The 21,756-nt window shown below is 30.4% G+C and overlaps 1 protein-coding gene across 10 annotated transcripts in view; it reads right to left on the bottom strand.

The window, feature by feature from the left end:
* LOC143078858 (hepatocyte nuclear factor 4-gamma-like) overlaps positions 1-21,756 on the bottom strand; it is a 40,894-nt gene that overhangs the window by 1,662 nt on the left and 17,476 nt on the right. For 2 of the 10 annotated variants that reach the window (XM_076253873.1, XM_076253875.1), the window contains exons 2-6: positions 5,130-5,423; positions 4,416-4,531; positions 3,537-3,686; positions 2,931-3,171; positions 2,238-2,474 (exon numbers count right to left, since the gene is read on the bottom strand). In XM_076253873.1, coding sequence (XP_076109988.1) covers positions 2,238-2,474; positions 2,931-3,171; positions 3,537-3,686; positions 4,416-4,531; positions 5,130-5,423 — 1,038 coding nt within the window. Of the gene's footprint in view, positions 1-2,237; positions 2,475-2,930; positions 3,172-3,536; positions 3,687-4,415; positions 4,532-5,129; positions 5,424-6,426; positions 6,707-10,221; positions 10,364-11,472; positions 11,608-15,678; positions 15,753-20,716; positions 20,866-21,756 lie in introns of those variants that run through there. The other 8 variants (XM_076253876.1, XM_076253879.1, XM_076253874.1 and 5 more) reach the window with 8 other exon arrangements.

The following is a 21,756-nucleotide window of genomic DNA, read 5'->3' as shown; positions in this document are numbered from 1 at the left end:
AGGTAAAAGGAAATATTAAATCAAAGAGCTTGGTAGCACTACAGGTAAAGATGGCCATTTTTCCCTTGATGTCAGTATTTTTGTTGCAAAATACTTCCCCTTTATTCCTCATTACAGAAAATAAATTATACCATATACTTTATGAGTACTCAATCTGAAAATTATTCTTTCAAAATAGAACTCCACCTTTCTTCTGTGTTTAATATGTATAATAGCAGCAAAGCTACATATCGGAATACCTAATTTATGGATATTACCACTTTTAAAAGGCTATGCTTTTTGTTGAAAATTCAGATACTTGCATTCTTTTTATGACAATACAAAGAGCACTCATTTTGATTTTCACAAAAGTTAAATGAAAATGAGTAAATGTCTATTCATTCTTAGACACGAAACATAGAGCTCAAGCATTGACAAGAAATATATTTTTGCATTATATTTGTTTTAGCATTTTACATATATATCTGATTTGAATATTGAGTTGTCCAAGTCTATGCTATAATTACGTTTACTAGGCCTAAATTTGGTTGAAATCCCAAACTATTTTGCACTCTACTTTGAGGCTATTTGCATATTGAATATACATAATACCAATAATATACGTCTCTCCATTAATTTTTGAAAGAAGTAATTATTTGAATCTGGAATAATTCTGAATTAAAGAAAATTGATAAGAAATGTATGAGAAAACTATTCCAATATAGGAAGATTAGTCATGCATGCAAGGCTAGCTAAGGGGGTTAGTTAGTTCATACTAAAATATAAGTGAAAATAACTCGAATGTTATCCATGGCTTACCCACTAAAGTTGTGTTAGTTTTCATTAGAAATTTCTTATTAATTTTCAAGAATTCAAACTTATCCCAGGTTCAAATAATTCCTTGTTTTGAAATTTAAATATTGATTTGACTTAATATTTGGGGCCAAACTTAGCCTTTACTGAACTTAATCTATTTTTGCCCATAATTCAGTTCTTGGAGCAAATATCAATTTCTAAAAACTGTGCAACCTACATTTATTTTTTACTTTGAACTTTTAGCTGTGTAGCTATTTACTTTTAAAATAAGTTGGGAGTGTTTAACATCCTATACAAGTATTTTACATTAAATTTGCCATAGATTATTTAAATATTACATTTGATTTGCAATAGATTATATAAATATCACATTTGGTAATCTTCTTATCTGCATATTTCATCAACATGAATCATATGACCAAAATTGTAACTAATTTATGATAACAGCATACAAAATTATTTTATATACTTTGATTAGAACACGTCAATCTGGTTGACATACATACCCTGTTTCAACTGATAACACTCTGTTCTACAATCCTAATATCAACCAATCAAATTTCTGTGTTTGAATTTTTAAAAGTGTGTATCATTACAATAAAAAATTCCCAGGATCCACCAAAAGTTCATCAAAACAGAAAGTCAAACTCTGTTCTACTTTTTGTTCGACAATTATAATATCCTCCAATCATATTTCTGTGTTGAATTTTTAGAGGTTTGTATAGTACCAACAAGAACAAATACCAAGGATCCCCCAGAAAGGTCATCAAAACAGAAAGTAAAACAGAGTGTTGTCAGATCCTTTTTAGCAAAGCATAGTTACAGGATCTGCATTTTTGTCAGATATCATAAAAAATATGATTTAAAAAGATAAAATAAATTTACCTTCAAAAATGCTAGACGCAAATTATAAAAGGTTAGGTTCAATAAATGTAATGTCTTCTTGAATAAAAAGATGACAAAGGTATATACAAAACTATGTAATGGTTAAAAACAAATATGATATAAATAAGATTTTCTTACAATAATACAGTAGCTCCCTCTCATAAGGCCAAAAAATAAGCAGAAGAAACTGTGGCCTACAACAGACACATGCCACCCTGAACAGAAAAGTGGTTTTTGCCTCTAGTTAGTGGTAAAAATACCAAGAAATACTGTAAATTCAGAAATAATTGTGTGCATTTATTATACCAATTTTGTCATTTTAGACTTAAATGTGATTTTATTTTTTGCAATATTAGAAATATCCTGTTGAATTCATATAAAATAATTCAAAACACGAATTTAAATTATTGCGATAATAACTCAGTCTCATTTGTAGTAATAATAAAACCATCGAAATAATTTCTGAATTTACAGTACTGTTAATATGAACAGGCCTTATCACAGTGATGCTTGTTTTTGACATTATAAGATTAAGACTACTGTACTATCATACTAACCACCTAATAACATTTCTTGTAGTAGACTATCAATTCTCGCCATTCCAAATAACTTGGCGAACTGTATCTGTTCAATCATTTGCCAAGTAATGCTCTGTAAGGCGGGCAACAGTAATAAAATCTCCCCAAATCTGCCTCTAGAGTCGTACTGACGATCGTTGATATAATCTTCCAGATTTACTTGTACTTGGTAACGAAAACTTTTGATTTTTTGTGGATCTGTCAGACCTTTAGCTTCTGGAAAAAAATTGTCAATGTAAGAAACTAAACATTTTAGGGTAATTTTCTAGTTCATATGTTTTAAAATCATATAATATAAAAGCCTAATCAACATAGCTGAAAATATCTTTTCAGTCATTTTTTTCTGGATTTTTCATAAATTGTAAAAATGAAGCTTACAATTTGTTTATGATTTTTTTTTTTCACATTTTGTGAAACAAACAGAAACTTTTAATGTTTAAAGCAAGTGTAAGATATAAATATTAAACTTAAATCAAAGCCTCTCATTTTCTTTATTTCAAATACTAATCTTATACTTTAATTCAGAAAAAAACATCAATTTAAATAATAAGAAAGAGTGCATATTTGCTTCAATACTGCTTAATTGAGGAACTCTTCCCAAAAAAATGAACTACACTTATAATTATATCATATCATGTCTTTTTCTCAATTCAGAAAAAAACAGATACTCACCAGGATCAAAGAAGACAATAGCTTTAATACAGGCAAACTCTGTGTCATCTATCTGTATGTCTCTAAATGCTGCAACTAACTCGTCTAATACTCTGGCTGCAATTGTTCCCATCTCCATATCTGTAGCGTTACGTGGAATTATCCCATCATTTCCCAATAATAAAACATCCTTGACGGCCATGGAACGTCTGGCAACACCCAGAACCAAATGTTCTCCAGCATGAGCTCTTAATAAGGCAACCTAATAATAATGATAACAAATATATAAATATCTTGTTAACCCTTAAAAGAAGGTGTTCCAATTTCTATAATTATAGAGAAATTAAATATGTCACAGTGATTTGATTCATTTCAGATCATTTAAAATCAAATACAGTGACATTTTTTATTCAATGCAGAAAACTCTTAATCTGTAGTTGAAATCTTGATTCATTTCTGAGAAATTTAAATCTGTAGTAGACATCTTGGATTTAATTCAGAGAAAACCTTTTAAACTAGGAAATCCTTTAATTGCATAAATGAAAAATTATCTTCTATTAATAAGGCTTACATTTGATAAAATTATCGTTTTTTAATTATTTTTTCATATATTTATTTTGTTCTTACCTGATCATCTAATGGCAGTTCACAAAAACACGGTATATATTTTGCCCATTCTACAAGAACAAGTAATTGTTGTTTTATAGATTCACACACATCATCAGCAGTCGCTATAACCTTGTGTGTCAGGTCACACTGTCCAACGGGGGACGAGATCTAAAAATTCAAACATGCATGGTTATTTATACAGTTCTACATATAGTCAAACTAGCATTAAAGGTTACTACTCTAAGGACCAGAGAGAACTGACCTTATAATAGAGATGACATTTAAAATGAGATTTAAAAGTTACAAGTATTACTACATCAGGTCACAAAGAAGATCAGTGTATCCCAAACTCTGTCTGTCCGACAAAATGTCAGACAAAAAGTCATAGGTCAGACAGAAATTCTCAGAATTTTTAGTTTAATATATAGAAGAAAAACGTCAAAATTTCTTTTTTCGGTCAGACAAACCCTAATACACTTTGGCAAAGACTGGAAGATGACCTTTAAAACAGGCTTGACTGTATTTCATACGTATGTGAGCGTTATTCTCAAATTTATACTTAAAATTAAGTATTAGTTCTTTTCCTTCTATGTTTGTAGAACCTATTCCCATTCCCATACCAATTTAATAAACAGGTAAATATCCTTTTATTTTCTAAATTGTTTTTTTCATCAGATTTTCTCTATCCACATAATATCCAAGTCAAAAACAGCTCATGGATGTACCTATGGAAATATCATTTTAACAAAATGTAAACATATTTTTTTCTAGTGACAAATCAGGCTAAAATTAGTCACTACATATTCATATAATCATGTGCTCTATGTTATGGATCATCCTCATCTGCATGTTTTTTTCACATTAAATAAGATTAAACATAACAATGTATGATCTCACCTGTCTAGAGAGAATTTCAGCGTTTAACAGCGTACTGACGGAGAGTGAGTTGTTTTGACTGGTATCTTCATAACTGGTTCTTCTAACACTTATTCTGTCTCGCTCATTCTGTACAGCTGTCAACAACAAAACAAAAACAATTACAATCTTTTATTTTACAATGACCTTTTGAAAATCAGAAATACTGATCAAAGGTTGGTAGGAAAAAGTTCAGTTTTAATACTGACTTTATATCAATCTACAGAGACACCAAGTAATTTTGCAAGAGTAGTCAGAATTGGGAAAGGGGGTCTTTCTTTTCATTATTGTTTAATTTTTTAAGCCATTTTTTTTTTTTTTTCGATATTCTTTATATTTTGGTGTCCTGTTAATACTTTGGCCTATTATTTTTTTAACCCTCTTTTCTGAATCTTTTTGCCCATTGTTCTCTATTCAGTAAACCCCATCCAGACCCTTATGCAAGCTATTTTAGATCAGGATATTGCTCGCCAAGAGTAATAATTCAAAATTTATAAAAAAAAATCTTGTGTTAAATCATTTCCTTTGTAGTAAAACTTAAGACTTTTTAAAAGTTCAATTGTCACTCTATAATTGCATTCATTACAGTTGAATGAAGTTATATCAAAGCTTATGTTATAATATGAACTATGAACTAAATCTTTTAATTTTCTTGTCATGAAATATCATCCATCAGCAATCTGTTTTATTCTTTACCTTCTTTTTTCATTCCTGCTCTGAAACATTTACGTAATCTGCAGTAACGACACTGATTTCTCTTATCTTTGTCTACAACACAATTCCGACTAAATCTACAGGAATAAACATGGTTCTTTCTGACACTACGACGAAAGAATCCCTTACAGCCGTCACAACTTGAGGCCCCATAATGTTTGCCTGTAGCCCTGTCTCCACAGATGGCACAATATGTACTCATCCCTTGGGTGGGGGAAGTGGAGACACCCATGACAGGAGTCTGTCCCAGCGCTCCCATACTGAGTTCTGGAGAATCTGAAAGTAAAAATAATAAACTTCATTGATTTATCACTTTTATACAAATTTCTTGGAAGGACCTAACAGTAAGTCATTCAGGTACAACTGATTATATGATATCTTCATTAGAATTCAAAATTATAACTACTTGATACATTTTAGCTGCATTATCCTACGAAAAAGAAGAGAAAGATTGTACTACCATGAGTAAGCAACCCAACAATGTCAAACATTAAAAGTTACCATCTGATACTCATGACAATACGTATTTTGTCAACCACTCAGTGGATATTAATTGTTTCATCATTTATATGTCAAAAATAAATTTAACATTTTAAGTCACTACAATAGAAACTTGGTTCTGAAAAAAATGTTCATTTAGTTTTGCTATGTATATACTTAAAATACATTATGATATAGTTCTACAGTTCATTTTACACCTATAATCATTTATTAAATCTCATACTAAGATAGACATGGGTGTTATTTTAGAATTTACTATTACTATACTTATAATGGTCACTCTAGTCTTTACTACTTAATCTGAGAGTCCCAAAAAAAAATCACTTACAGTTACCACTTATACCAGAGATTTGACAGATCAAATATCTTATTTTCCTTTCTATAGATCATTTTTATCTGTTTTTCATTAGAATAAATTAATAAAACTTATAGAATTTGACAATTTGGTTTAAAAATTTATCTCAAAACATACTAAATGTGAAGTTTGAAAAAAATATCTTTCCTTAACACTTACATATAGAATTTCTTTGATTTTCTTATTTATAAGTTTATAACAAATAAACAGGCAAATAACATTTGCTTTTTAAAACAATATAACAAGCAAATGTATTTCTTGTATCATTTTAATAAATACATGATTGATTCTATCATTTTATTTTAAATAAAAGTAAATCAAAAATAGTTCAAATCAAAATTAAATTTACTTTTTGATCTACAAAAATAAATAAATAAAAATAAAACAAATGTACTAAAAGTGCTTAAATAAAAATCCTCCTACCTGGATCATAATAATAGTACTCATGTTCCTGATGGACTGGTGCATAATGCTGTTCTAAATAAGAATATAGCATAGTGCTGGTAAAGTCTTTACTACTGGTATGATTTTTTTCCACAATTGAAAGAAGATTTTTATCTCTTTAAAGGAGAAGCAGTTCTATCTCTCAGAGCACCAAGAATGGAAAAAGAATCGGTATCAGGAACTACCGTTTAAATATTTTCTACCAAAGATTAAAACAAACAAATTAATCCCTGTCCCAACACAAAGCTCCTCCCACTTTACATGTATATTCAGGTTTCTGTCACTCAAGGAGGGTCCTTATATATATACTATGTTATTTGCAACATTTGACAAGGTTTTATCTGGAGTTATCACCCTTTATCAGTTAATCTTCTATCTTATTGATAGTGAATTATATAGGAAAAAATCTGCCAGTGACAAATTCCCTGACTGGAATGTGTGGCTATCTATCTGGACACTTCACACCCTTTAACCACATAAGTGGCAGTGCTAGTTTTGGTACAACCATGACCTTTACTTATATTCTGGCACTCAAACAACCCACTTTCAGTCAGTACGGAAAACCCAGACAAATCGTAGAACTATTTGTCAATAGATTATGCCATTCCCTGTACTATCCTAAGCAAACTTCAAAAAAAAGTTGTAACACAAATTCTCATGTCAATCAACAGATAATCAGTTTCAATTGTTTTCTGAAAATGAAGTGGTGGACATGTTTTACCTAACTAGAACCTGTTTTGATACATGAAGTACCATTTTCATAACCAATAGAAAATAAAAACGTCTTTTGAATTGAAGACTGGATCAGCATATTAGGAGCAGGGGCATTAAGTCACATTTTTGGCTCAATAATCACCAAAATAAATATCATTTAATACCATCATTTTATAAAATAATGGATAAATACAAACTGATGCGGGTTTCAATGTATATGTAAGACTCAGATCGACGTCCGTTCCTCAAATCGACGTCCAAATGTGACGTCACAATAAAATAACATTCCAAATTGACGGCTAATTTTATGCCTGTCTAATCGACGTCCATTTTTTTGACATTTTCTAATCGACGTCCGATTTTGAGCTTCTATAATCAACGTCCGTTTTGGACACAGAATAAAAACTAAACTGAACCGAAAGCAGCTGAAACATTTAGACCTTTAAACATATCATAGTATGTGAGAGTGAGACAAATAAGATCTAGCAGAAAAACTAAGTCCAGTTATAAGTAAAATACGAAATAAATAAGAAATGTGTGGGTTTTTTTTAATTATTATACTAGACTAAGTATGTAAACAGGTTGTGATTTCAATTTTTCAAAGATTGGCATGATTTTCAAAGGGACAATTATACACCAGAGTTAAAAAAAATGGATGTGAGCAATTATAAACCATACGGCTTTCGAAATGATAAAAACCCATACCGCAAAGGCTATAAAAGGCCACGACATAAATAATGTAAACAATTCAAATAAGAAAAATATTAAATTAACGATCTTATTTATTAAAAACAATTCCGAAAAACAAATATGACAGACATAAACCAGGGAAACCAATGTACTGCAGACCCATACAGCATTTGTCAGGGGTTACACATGTGTGTGTGAGCACTTAACCTAGAACAGTGATGTAAAAGCATAACATAAAAAACATAATGCCAATTATCTTGTGTTTACGTTTCACTCCAGGTGTAAAACTCAGAAATTTGTTAAAATAAAAACCCGAATTATAATACTCTCAAAACACTTGGCTGTGCTTCTTTATTTTGTCTATTGATGAAGACTGAATAAAGCTCCTACATGTCGTTTGGTTTTCTTAGTCGTTGGGTTGCATTACTAATTGCCTAATTATTATGAATAGGAATGACACACTCTTCTTGATGTGGATCAATTGGATTAACTTTATATCAAGAAAAACTTTAATATGCATGATACCTATTTCGGATTGAAAAATAAATTATGTACATGTATAAGTGTAAACAATTGATATAAAAAAGAAGATGTGGTATGACTGCCAATGAGACAACTCCCTACAACTATAGGTCACTATACGGCCTTCAACAATGCGCAAAGCCCATACCGCATAGTCAGCTATAAAAGGCCCCGAAATGACAGTGTAAAACAATTCAAACGAATAAACTAAAAGCCTTATCTGTGACCAATAATTTATTATTTATTGATATTGGACATTGATTTAAGACGACAACAATCAATCGAGTGTAGTTTTGGCAAGTAGTGCCGTCACATTGGACGTAGATTAGAGTATCAAAATATTGGACGTCGATTTGAGAATGTGACGTCAGATTTGGACGTTGATTTGTGAAACGGACGTCGATTTGAGGAACGGACGTCGATTAGAGGCCGGACGTAGATCTGAGTCTAACATATTTGCTTGGAGGCAAAACCATTTATTTTCAAGTGACAGCACATTTTTTGTAGAAGTATTTAAATGTGTAAATACATATTTTACCATTAATGGATATGACTTGTACTTTTTCCAGAAAATTATTTTCATTTTCTTATCACCACTTCACTAACTTTCTACTTTAAAAAAAATGCATTTTATAAGGCCAAAAATTAGTGTGACAGCGATATAAGTTTAGGATCTTTATTTTTTTCAAACTGCTTTTTATCTTTTTTTACATAAAAATGAACATGTAAATGGCGTATTATTAATGCTCCTCGTTTCCTTACTTGTTTACATGCACATTATAATTGGGTTTAACTAAAGACCAAATATATTTGAAAATGGGCTCCAGTGACCTACTTTTATATTTTCAGAAATTAACTTGTTACCTTCTATTGGCTTGTAATGTTTAAAAACTTACTAAAGTGAACAATCAATTATTCACCTTAAATTTACAAATGTGTTATCATGTTACAATAAATTTGAAGAATAAAACATTTTGATCGAAACTTTTTTTTTCTAAGAACAAGTAGTTAATTCACTGTAAATTCAAATTATTATTTTGTTCTTGTTCTTGCAAAATAATATAAATAGTTTTACTGGTAATTCAAAAGAAGGGAAACAACTCATATAAAAATGTTTTAGAGTTAAGTCCCGGCTCTCAGAACTGACCTAGTGAAATGCCTTTCTGAAAATGTGTAAAAAAAATTGTAAAAAATTTCATACTATTAGTTTTTATGAAATACTGAGCTTAATGGTAATTTTAAGCAAGGACATATATTAGTTATACGTCCTTGTTTTCAGTAATGTTTTCTTTGACAATATAATATAACATTGTGTTAGAGCATGACTAGTATATAAGTGAGGCATCAGAATGCAACTTAAAACTGTAATGAGATTCAATTTCTTACATATTTCTTAACAAAATTGTGTTGCAATTGGATCTTTATATTTCTTGTTTTGCAAACATTGCCTTAAAAATATAGTCTTCAACACAAAGATGTAAACAAAAGGTAATAAAAAAGATAATTCAAGCCCAGTTTTACTTGATGAAATAAGAAAATCTTTTCTCCATGTGAATTAACATATTTAACCACAATAATGTTTACAAACAAACTATCTATTTTCAAATTCTCAAAATACTACTACAATATACACTCCTGTTATAAATATTCCACCTACACCCCAAACCCAATCAAAACAAAATTTATTTTTTTGCTCATTCAACAATATTTCACAACAAAATCAAGTATAAACCTTATAGAGATTGTCACACTTGAAATGGTCCTTCAGAAACAGATTAGCAATGATGAAGTATTATCAGAGCTGTGTTTGCATTTATCTCAGCTCAGTTATAATACTGATCAAATTACCTTTCATCTAGGTGAGGGAATTAACAGCTAGTTATCCCAACACAGGTGTTACAAAAATCACTGTCCAGTGGTCATCTATAAGAGTCCAGCCATTTTCCCAGGATTGCACCTTCACAGAAAATAACTTAATATTTGTTACTCCTCAAAATATGTCATGATCTTTCCATCAATAATCAGTCTAGTGATAATTGAAATACAAAAAAACTTCTCAATCTGAATATGTATCTTTCTCTTCCAATCATATTTTTCAGCAATCTTAAGGAACACATCAATTATATTAGGAGCAAATCAATTCCAAGTTTAAAGACTCAGTCAACTAGAACATAATTAGGGAACCCTTTATTGTAATTCTCACCTAAAATAGTATTGCATAAATGTATGTAACCTATATAAACTCTCACATTTAAAAATGTTTAATGACGTGACATTGTCCATAATATAAATACACCAACCATACTAACTTTATGACACTTATATATAACTTTTCCTGTATTATTCATGTCTTTCCATAATCTGGTTTTATGTACCCCCCCCCTTTTTCTACCTTTTCCCCCCTTTTTGTGTATGATAACAATGAGGATCAGTTATCATTCTTCACAAAGGTCAATGCATAGAATTTCTTGTGAATGTGCGAACCATGAAAAAAATGTCTCGTAATTGCACAATTACCATTACCATGAAACTTTACTTGAGAATATCATTGGCAAAATGCAACACTAATTAAGGTACCTCAAATTTTGCACAAGTCCAATCAAATTTGGTTTGAACACAATAAATGTTCTTTTTTCCAGTATAAAGAAAGAACAGAAATAAACTTTATAGCTTGTTATAATTCATGAGAGCTTTGTGTCATTTCCTTTCTTTTTGATGTTCATTATTGGACTGATATCTTAAATTCATCTATCTAAACAATACCCTTTCTTTTCAGTGTTCTTTATTGGACTGATATCTGATGTACATTTGCCCAATATCTTTTCTTTTCAGTGTGTTGCTTATTGGAACAATATTTCATGTACATTTGCCCAATACCCTTTCTTTTCAGCGTTCCTTACGGGAACAATAGCTCATGCACATTTGCACAATATCCTTTCTTTTCAGTGTCCTTTATTGGACCAAATGTTCCATGTATATCTATCCTAAGCCTTTCTCTTACAATTCTTAATAATGGAAGTGGTGTGGGGTATCAAAATCGAATTTCTATATTGTTTAGAGACAACCTGAAACTTCACAATTTTTTAAATATGAACATACCTAAAATATATGTTATTCCTTCAAAATTCATGATTTACAGCCAAAACTTATCAAATCACATCTAAACTTCAAAACTGCAAATATGAAAGTAACGTGTATTTAGAAAATGGTAACATCTAAATTAGGTTACTGTCCTTGATGATAATTAATCACTCCAGGTAGAAATGCTGAGGTGAAAACGATTACAAATTATCATTTGGACTTTGACTAATTATTGTCACAATACTATATATAGTAAATAAAGATAGATGGCAAAGGGGAACAACTTCGTCGTTTTATCAAATTATGCATTTGACATCTGATAATGAATGCATATTGCACTATGCTGGGTTTAAAAACAAGGACATCTGCACAAAAAAAGTAGTTCTTTAACTGATATAATATCAAATTATTAAGTACAAGTACTTTTAATTACATAACCAAAAATTTTAAATCAATTATATATAATAAAAAAAATCACCATTAAGTTATGATCAAATTTTTACATCAATCAATTAAACATAATTTCTTTTTTTTCACTGGATGTAAAGCAACCAACAAACAATTAATCAATCAATCATTTCTTTTTTTATTGAAATATCAAAAGAGCAATAAATAAAACTGCTGTGGCCTAATATCTCAAATACTGTGTAGAGTATCAAAACAACTGACTCTAGAACATATAATGTTTGCCTTCCTACGGCCCATTCTATATTTTTTCGACAGGCTACCTACTCTGTGGTAAGACATCCTGGTACTCCGTCAATTACAACTAACCAAAAGAAGTAAAATCAAATATATAAACCAGGCAATTTTGGGGAAATTTTACTGGTTTCTGATGATTTAGACATGTATAGAAGGCATTGAACAGCAATTTTTCCCTCAAAATTGCTCTGATTAAAATCTTGATTTTACTTAATAACTCTTGCTTGACCAAGTACCAGAATGTTAAACCACAATGAAGGTAACCTGTCGAAAAAAATAAAATTCAGAGTTAAAAGTTTGTAATATGAAAAAAGTCTATTGAATGCCTACCAATTTTATTTAAAATTAAATTTAAAAATAATGAACAAATCATCTGTTTAAATTATCAATTTTTGGGATGAGGGCTGTGCATCTTTCTAAATTCTATAATGAACAAACAAATAATACACTTCAACTGAAATACAACATGATTCTCTCTTTCTTCAAATGTCATAATATTTATTTATTTTGACATATTACAACATAGTAATCCAATTATCTGGGTGTCATCATTTCAAATTTCAAAACAATTGTCACTTTTGATGCCACAAGTATTCGCACTACCATGGGAAAAATTCAATAAAGATAAATCACACATAATTATTTACAATAATATACACTATCAAAAAATTGATATCTGATGACCCTCTATCAGGTTTTATCAAAATCTAACTGTTAATAAGATAAGAGGGGAAGAGAACAAACAGTAGTCACAAGGGGAGATAAGCTAGTTATCTCCCTTTAACTAAATCTACAGAGTATTAATTGTACTTAAATGTTTTGCTATCAAATTAATACTCCAAAAGTGATTTAATTTTCCTTTTTTTTTCCCTTTGATGTTTAATTCAAATTCAAGCTACAAAAAATTGAGATTGACAAACATTTCCTGTTTTGGATTTAGTTTTTGCAGAGACATGTATATATATGTCTCTGGTTTTTGTGGTCCATTAATTACAAAATTCTAAACATAAGTCTGACTGACAGAAACTGACAATGTAATGATATGATTAGTTCAAATTATAATTTTTTTTAAATTTTTAATGGCATCCGTTAATTCAACACTAATTCATGTCTTTTTGGGGTAAGTTCTTCTGTAAAATGCATGTAATTTATAGCATCTTAATGGGTGGTTTGATAGAGATTTTTCAAGGCCATATTAATGATAATTCTTCCTCAAGTAGATCCTATTCTTAAAGTATAATTCCTACCAATGGTAAAATCTTTTTTTATAAATCAGCATTTTCTCCTTTAGTTTTTTCATAAATTAAAAGTGCCAAGATTTGAGATAAAATGTACTGTTAAAGCATTAATATTTTTCTCTTTTACAGTTTTATAAATTTAAAGTACATAAGATATGACAAAAAAGTTGTGAAATTTGACAGTGGCCTGGATAATAGTTGAGCAACGTTTTACATCATGTAAGAACATGTTGACGTGCAGGTACTCAGATGGATGGTACAGCTTCTGACAATAAGATAGGGGAGATAACTCATATCGACAAATTGATAACAAGATAGAACAATGTCCAAAATGATTTATCTGACTTATTTATTTATTTATTCGGTAATCTTTTGTAAATATTGGTTTATTTATTTTACATATTTAACAAAATTTACATAAGCAATCATAATTCACAGAATCTTGATTAATAAAATAACATTTATCTACCTATATAATAATTATGATTGTAATAATTAAAGTCGCTGTTAAAAAAAAAAATTTAAGAAAAGAGAAAATATGGGAAATTTACTATGACAGTCATTAAACACATAAAACACTAAAAATTAATTACTTTGGAATACTTCATTACAATTTAATTATATACATTATTAGCAGAATAAAGAGTTTTGTACATGAATCTGGAAGTAAGTTTTCATGTTTGAATTCTTTTAAACGAGGATGGAAGTTTTCAACGACCTTCACTAGAAGGGTTGGGTTCTTTTAATTTTGTCATTTGGGGCCATTTATAGCTGTCTATAGGGTATGGGTTAAAGTGGCAAATTGTTGTTAATTTCTATGTCATTCGGTCAGACACTGGTGGAGAGTTGTCTCATTGGCAATCCTACCACGTTTTTATTTATTCAATATTTATAATTTATAGAGTATATATCACAGAGACATCAAAATAACACAACAACAAAACATCTTCAGGTCAGCATATGGTCTTAAACAAGAGAAATATGTTTACCACAACTATAAATCACATGGATGTCCTAAAAATAAATATTTGAATAAATTTTATTGGTTGTTAAAACCGTTTAAAGTTTAAGCTGTATGTATCTTATTTATTAATATAAACATTTGGTCAGTATATATAGGGAATTCTTTAAACAATTCATCCATTGTGCATTTAAATGGGAAAATGTCATTCTCTAATTTTTAGCTGATTTATGTTGTACTAAAACAGTTCATTATCATTTTCTATTTACACTTATGGTTTGTGTGATCTCAGTTCCTCATTGGTCAAAATTACAATGTAAATTTTCTTGCCCTGCCTGATTTTGTTTTTGTGACTATAGTCATGATGTTGTCCACTTTTTTTTTATACTGAGCGAAAAATATTGTCACTAGGAAAAAAGCTCAACATGCCTGATGATGTCTTACAAAAAGAACATGGTCTTTAAGCACATTTTAAACATAGAAAGATGAATTTGCAGACATATCCTTTAAAAATCTTACTTTATTTGTCTTCAACGTCGACCTTTAAATTTTTAATAGTTAGAATGCTTAGATTAAGGACTTCATTTGAAATTTGCCAATTAAACTGTGAAAAAGAAAAATATTATTTATCTCATTCAATGCAGAGTTAGAATTAATATTTCTATTGCATCACTGTTTGTAACATTCATTTTGATTGGACAGCACCAGAAATATAAGAGGATTTATTCCATTATTGACGAACTGAAAATGAGAATGAAAGCGCGGATATAATACATTGATTTTAAAATTTTCTTTCAGGTGCATAAGAATTTATAAATAGTATTGTTTTTTAATAATTTGCATGCATCATTTTTTTCTATAAAGTTTTGTTTACGTGAATGTCACCAGTTAATTAAATTTGTGCCCATTATTTTGCCAATTGATGCCAAAAATTTTCAAATACAATAACCTAGGTTTATCTAAAAGAACATAATAAAAATACCAAATCATATGCAGATTTTTAGCAATCATTAAATTAGCTGGAATATTTTATTTTTAATAATGAAAGTTACATTATCTGATGTATTCCATTGCAAATAAATATAAAAAGTTTTCAGTACAAAAACAAGTTTAGTCATGGATGTTTTATTCTTCAATTCACAATGTATTTAAAGTTCTGTTTTGGGTTTAAAAATTGATGATCAGAACTCATTTTAAAAAATCCTGATTTCATCAATACAGGATGAATATTTTACAAGAAAATTCAATATATAATGGCATTTGGAAATTCCAAAATTGGTCTACAAAAAAAGGAAAAAAAAACAATTGTGTAATTTGTTTTACCTTTCTACCATATTTGAATTCATAAGCATTTAAACTAAATCCCAAAATATGACTTGATGTACTGAAAATACTATAATAATATTTTGATTATTATAATTTTAATTAATATATAGATATTAACTTTGTACATTAACCCTGGGCTGATGAGGAACAAATTTCACAATGGATACCAAAGTCTAGACTGGCAATTATCAAAGTCAAACTAGATAACCTGTGCAGTTTGATCAGTCTGTTAATTACAGGTAATAATTACAGGTAAATATTGATAGGATTGATAATTAATTTAATTTTGGTCATGTGTATTCTTAATATGCAACTCATAAGCATCAGTTGATGAACATTTCCATGTAGATGCTATTAGAATGAAATCTGAGGTATTGACATCAAGATAACAAAACAAACATTCATATCTATGTTAAGTAGCCATCCACTATTTTTATGAATTAAATAACATAAATCTATTTCCTTTTAAACTGCTTTTCTACAAAACTTTTTGCAGTTTCTTGTTTTCTTTTTTATTCTCAGTGGTGGATACAGAAGTTTTCCCAAAGGGGGACCACTGACTGTCTAAGAGGGGGCTTACTCTAGTCATGCTTCAGTGAGTCCCTATATTATCAACCAAATTGTCCCCACAAAAGAGGGGACCTGGGCACCCTGAGCCCACCACTAAATCCCCGTCTGTTTCTAACACTTTCGTCTTTTAGACAGGTGAGTTATGTCTTTCTTTGTAAATTTAGGAAATTTTGCAATGTTTCTATTTTTCTAGAAAATATAACATATTAAATTGCATCGATTTCATTATTTGGGCACATCCTAGCAACTTAAAATCCCCATTTTGAGTTTCCTTTTGGCATTTAGAATAGTTTTAACACACCAAAATAATTTTAAACATGTGAAAATAATGAAAAAAAATAATATTTCTCACCACTGGAATTTCTCAAGCATTTTTTTTTTTATTTCAACAGAAGTGAAATTAAACAATTAATCGTACAAAAACAATTGAACAATATGACTAGGAAATCAAAAATATGAATTGTCATAATTATTAATTTCCTATTTAACCATTTAAATAGATCATTGTTTAAAAATTTAGATTCACTTAATTACCACTTATAAAAAAACTTAAGGAAATTTCTCACGCAACTAAATTTAGTCAATAATCATTAAATTAATTTTGGTATCACTGGGCCTACTCGTGTATCTACTTTCAGTCTAAATTTAGTTTACAACCCCCTCATATCTTTCTAAATTTAATATAGTCACCAAAGTGGTACGTGCAGGCACACTTTCATATAGATTTTTTTTTTAAGTGTTCCAAAGACTGTGGATTTATTAATTTTTGTTTGGATACTACTTTTTGATGATTTCAGGGGTAATGGGGAACCTTGAATTTAAAATTTCAACTAATTACAAATTTTCTAAAGGAATGTATGCAGACTATGTTAAAACCACAAAATTAAATATCCACGAATATGCAAGTTTTCCTCAAATCACAAAATTGGATATCCACGAAAATAAATGAATCCACAGTAGAAGAGCCATCATGAAAAGTTGATGATGTGGCTGTACGACAATGGTTTCCCTGCCTACACTAGTACAAGAAAAATACTGTGACCAATGTTACTTACAAGTATCATACCAGACAATATACTGGACACAGTGACCAATGTTACTTACAAGTATCATACCAGACAATATACTGGACACAGTGACCAATGTTACTTACAAGTATCATACCAGACAAAATACTGGACACAGTGACCAATGTTACTTACAAGTATCATACCAGACAATATACTGGACACAGTGACCAATGTTACTTACAAGTATCATACCAGACAATATACTGGACACAGTGACCAATGTTACTTACAAGTATCATACCAGACAAAATACTGGACACGGTGACCAATGTTACGAACAAGTATCATACCGGACAAAATATTGGACACAGTGACCAATGTTACGTACAAGAATCATACCACACAAAATACTGGACACAGTGACCAATGTTACGTACAAGTATCATACCAGACAAAATACTGGACACAGTGACCAATGTTACGTACAAGTATCATACCAGACAAAATACTGGACACAGTGACCAATGTTATGTACAAGTATCATACCAGACAAAATACTGGACACAGTGACCAATGTTACTTATAAGTATCATACCAGACAAAATACTGGACACAGTGACCAATGTTACTTACAAGTATCATACTGGACAAAATGCTGGACACAGTGATCGATGTTACTTACAAGTATCATACCGGACAAAATACTGGACACAGTGACCAATGTTACTTACAAGTATCATACCGGACAAAATATTGGACACAGTGACCAATGTCATACCGGACAAAATACTGGACACAGTGACCAATGTTACTTACAAGTACCATACCAGACATAATACTGGACACAGTGGTCGATGTTACTTACAAGTATCATACTGGACAAAATACTGGACACAGTGACCAATGTTACTTACAAGAATCATACCAGACAAAATACTGGACACAGTGACCAATGTAACTTTAATACTATCATTGTACCAGACAAAAATTGTATGCAGTGACCAATGTTACTTACAAGAATCAAACCAGACAAAATATTGGACACAGTGACCAATGTTACTTACAAGTATCAAACCAGACAAAATAATGGACACAGTGGTCAATGTCTCTTACCAATATTGCACCAGACATGAGACCTTATGCATAACTAATGCAATATAATAGATAAATTGACAAAAACATTATCAACACATGTTGGATTATTATCCTTTAAGTTGATTATTCGTGTAAAGAACTTTTAGCACTATTGGCTATTCTGTCATGGCCAATTTAAATAAGGGGAGGTAACTGGAGTGCCTGTAGAGAACCAAAATCTTCGGCCAATTTAAATAAGGGGAGGTAACTGGAGTGCCTGTAGAGAACCAAGATCTTCGGCCAGTTTAAATAAGTGGAGGTAACTGGAGTGCCTGTAGAGAACCAAGATCTTCGGCCAATTTAAATAAGGGGAGGTAACTGGAGTGCCTGTAGAGAACCAAGATCTTTGGCCAATTTAAATAAGGGGAGGTAACTGGAGTGCCTGTAGAGAACCAAGATCTTCGGCCAGTTTAAATAAGGGGAGGTAACTGGAGTGCCTGTAGAGAACCAAGATCTTCGGCAGCAACTGGCAATCCTATTCAATTAAGATTTGAGCTGAGCACACCTGCCAAGAGTTGGGTTCAAACTCACATCCTCAGTGTTAGCAGGCTAATGAGACAGTAGAATGACTATTTAGACCTCTCAGCCACTATAAGGCCCTTTAACATGATGGATGTATGGATATATTTTATGTTCAAATTTAATCACAAGCTTGTCACAAATTTATCTGTGTTGGGGATATCGTCCTATCGAATTCCAAATATTAACCACAAGAAGTCACAAAATAAACTGTGTTTGGGATAATATACTATTCCAAATATTAACCACAAGAAGTCACAAAATAAACTGTGTTTGGGATAATATCCTATCCTATTCCAAATATTAACCACAAGAAGTCGCAAATTAAACTGTGTTTGGGATAATGTCCTATCCTATTCCAAATACATGTATTAATCACAAGAAGTCGCAAAATAAACTGTGTTTGGGATAATATCCTATCCTATTCCAAATATTAACCACAAGAAGTCGCAAAATAAACTGTGTTTGAGATAATTTCCTATCCTATTCCAAATATTATTCAGTCTCTATCTAGTTTATTATTCCTTGTCTGTATCATGCAGTGGAATAAAGATATTGTCTTTCTTTCAATTATAGCCTTCAATAATACAAGGTATACAATAATAGGCCAAAAGGACCAGTTAATTATAGAATTTAATAAAATAGAATATGTTGGATGGCATTAACAGAATAACAAAAGATATTGGTAATAAAACACAACACTGTGACTGTGTGATATCAACAATCTAGATATCTATTTTCGGTTAATACAAAAATTATAATCCTTAGAAATGACTTCAATTTGAACTTCTCTTCATGCATGTCTTATACAAGATGTTTTTTAGAGTCCTTTTAACACTGACCAAGTTATTTATAAGAGGTTGACAACTGTGTCCTTAGATTGATATATGCACTAGACTAGGACATTAATTTTATGACCCAGTATTACAGATACACATTTACAAAAAAAGGTAAAAGTGTGAAATTGTTTGCTTTTACCGTCTGTTAAACATAAAAATTACGATGTTATATAAAACTATCAAAAACAAGAATGTGTCCCAAATACACGTATGCCCCATCCGCACTATCATTTTCTATGTTCAGTGGACCATGAAAATTGGATAAAATTAGAAAGATCATATAAATAGGGAACATATTTACTAAATTTCAAGTTGATTGGACTTCAACTTCATCAAAAATGGAATCAAATTTGGTTCTTTCAGCCTTAGTTTTGGTCTGAATGCATGAATGATCTTTATTCTCATATACCAAATACATAGTTACAGAGAAGATATTACAATAATAACAAAAATTTGATATACATGTATCATTAACAGAGAGTTCTGCAAAAAAAATAATCCAGATCTGATTACCACTGTCCAGTAGGTATCTGTCATATTGATTACTGCACTGCAGATAGATGAACAGTAGGATAGACAGGCACCCAGTATTGAAGTACATGTATATCCTATTCTGTTTATAACAGAATAGGATATACATGTATGTGCATCTATCCGATTTCACCTGGATAGATGCACGCTTGATAAAGCTAGTTGGTCTAGCGAAATATTGCGTTTATTTTCATCATTTTGTAAATATTTTAAACATTCTTATATTTACATATTAAATAGTGTGTTAAAATTACATTGTTAGGCAATCTATTCTGTTTATAACCATGCACAAAAACCAAGTGTAAATACTTAAGTCAATAAAAAAATCATGAAGTACATGTATGAAAATTTCTATCCAATCTTAAAAAAAATTATCAGAATAAATGTTCAGCAGTATTAACTGCAAACAGTAAATCTCTTAAAATAACCTACCAATTAAATGCATTATTCCAAATCCAACCAAGATTGATGCAACTAATTCTGAACAATAAAAAACTGCTACTGCAAGTGTAGGAATATTACATAATACTGAGAGGATGTGAGTCTGATGATAACCAATGAAGAGCAAAACAACAAAGTAACCGCAAGAACAGATACCAGTTCAATCTCCTTAAGAAGACTTAAGAATAAAGTGGGTAATTACTAATAAGGTGACACACGATATTACCCAGTCACAGGACACTTAATGACTTGTATACAGCTTGGCAATTGTCAAAATCATATGTTTTTTCTAGGTCAATGACATCATATGATGTTATTTAGATACAATTTCACGTTTAAATTGGATGAAAACACTTTACATTCGACCATGGCTTCTACAACAGATCTTCATGCATGTATGTCCTTAAACTTTCCTAACTTTAATTTTAGTACAGTAGGGGTAATTACAAAAGTAATGCCAATGTTATTTTACTTTTAAAATACTGTAATTCTTAGACATATTTCTGCAAATGTGATATGTATGGTAACTTTTTAATTTGCACAAATATTTGGGTCGAATAGGAACCTTATTGCCTCTCCAGTAGTAGATACATCACATTTAGATATAACCCCTGACAAGGTCCCTTACTTGGGATGTTATGGGGTTAAACTTTAATTTTAACACTAAAACCTCTATCCTGTCTTGCAACTGTCAGTGGATTAACACCAAAAGCATACAATAAAACTAAAATTTAGGAGATGTGGTATAATTATCAGAGAGACAACTACCAATTAAAGACATATAAAACAGATATCTAACAACTATATAATAATCTGAAATAGGACAGGAAAATTAGGAATAAAAGATAGAAAAACCTCAGGCATTTTAGTCCTCTAAAATCATAGATTCTGAATAAAGGTTTACAAAATCAATCAGGACCAAAAAATTTCAAACCGTCTATAACTGTTAACTGAAAATGAAAAAAAATCTGCTTCAAAATTTTGCTACTTATCCTACAAAGATTCATAAAATTCTAGATTCAACAAAGATT

The sequence above is a fragment of the Mytilus galloprovincialis genome, chromosome 6 (genome assembly GCF_965363235.1).
Source record: "Mytilus galloprovincialis chromosome 6, xbMytGall1.hap1.1, whole genome shotgun sequence".
NCBI classification, from domain to species: domain Eukaryota; kingdom Metazoa; phylum Mollusca; class Bivalvia; order Mytilida; family Mytilidae; genus Mytilus; species Mytilus galloprovincialis.
The sequence above is the reverse complement of the archived record's forward strand: the minus strand, read 5'-3'. Positions and strand labels throughout refer to the sequence as shown.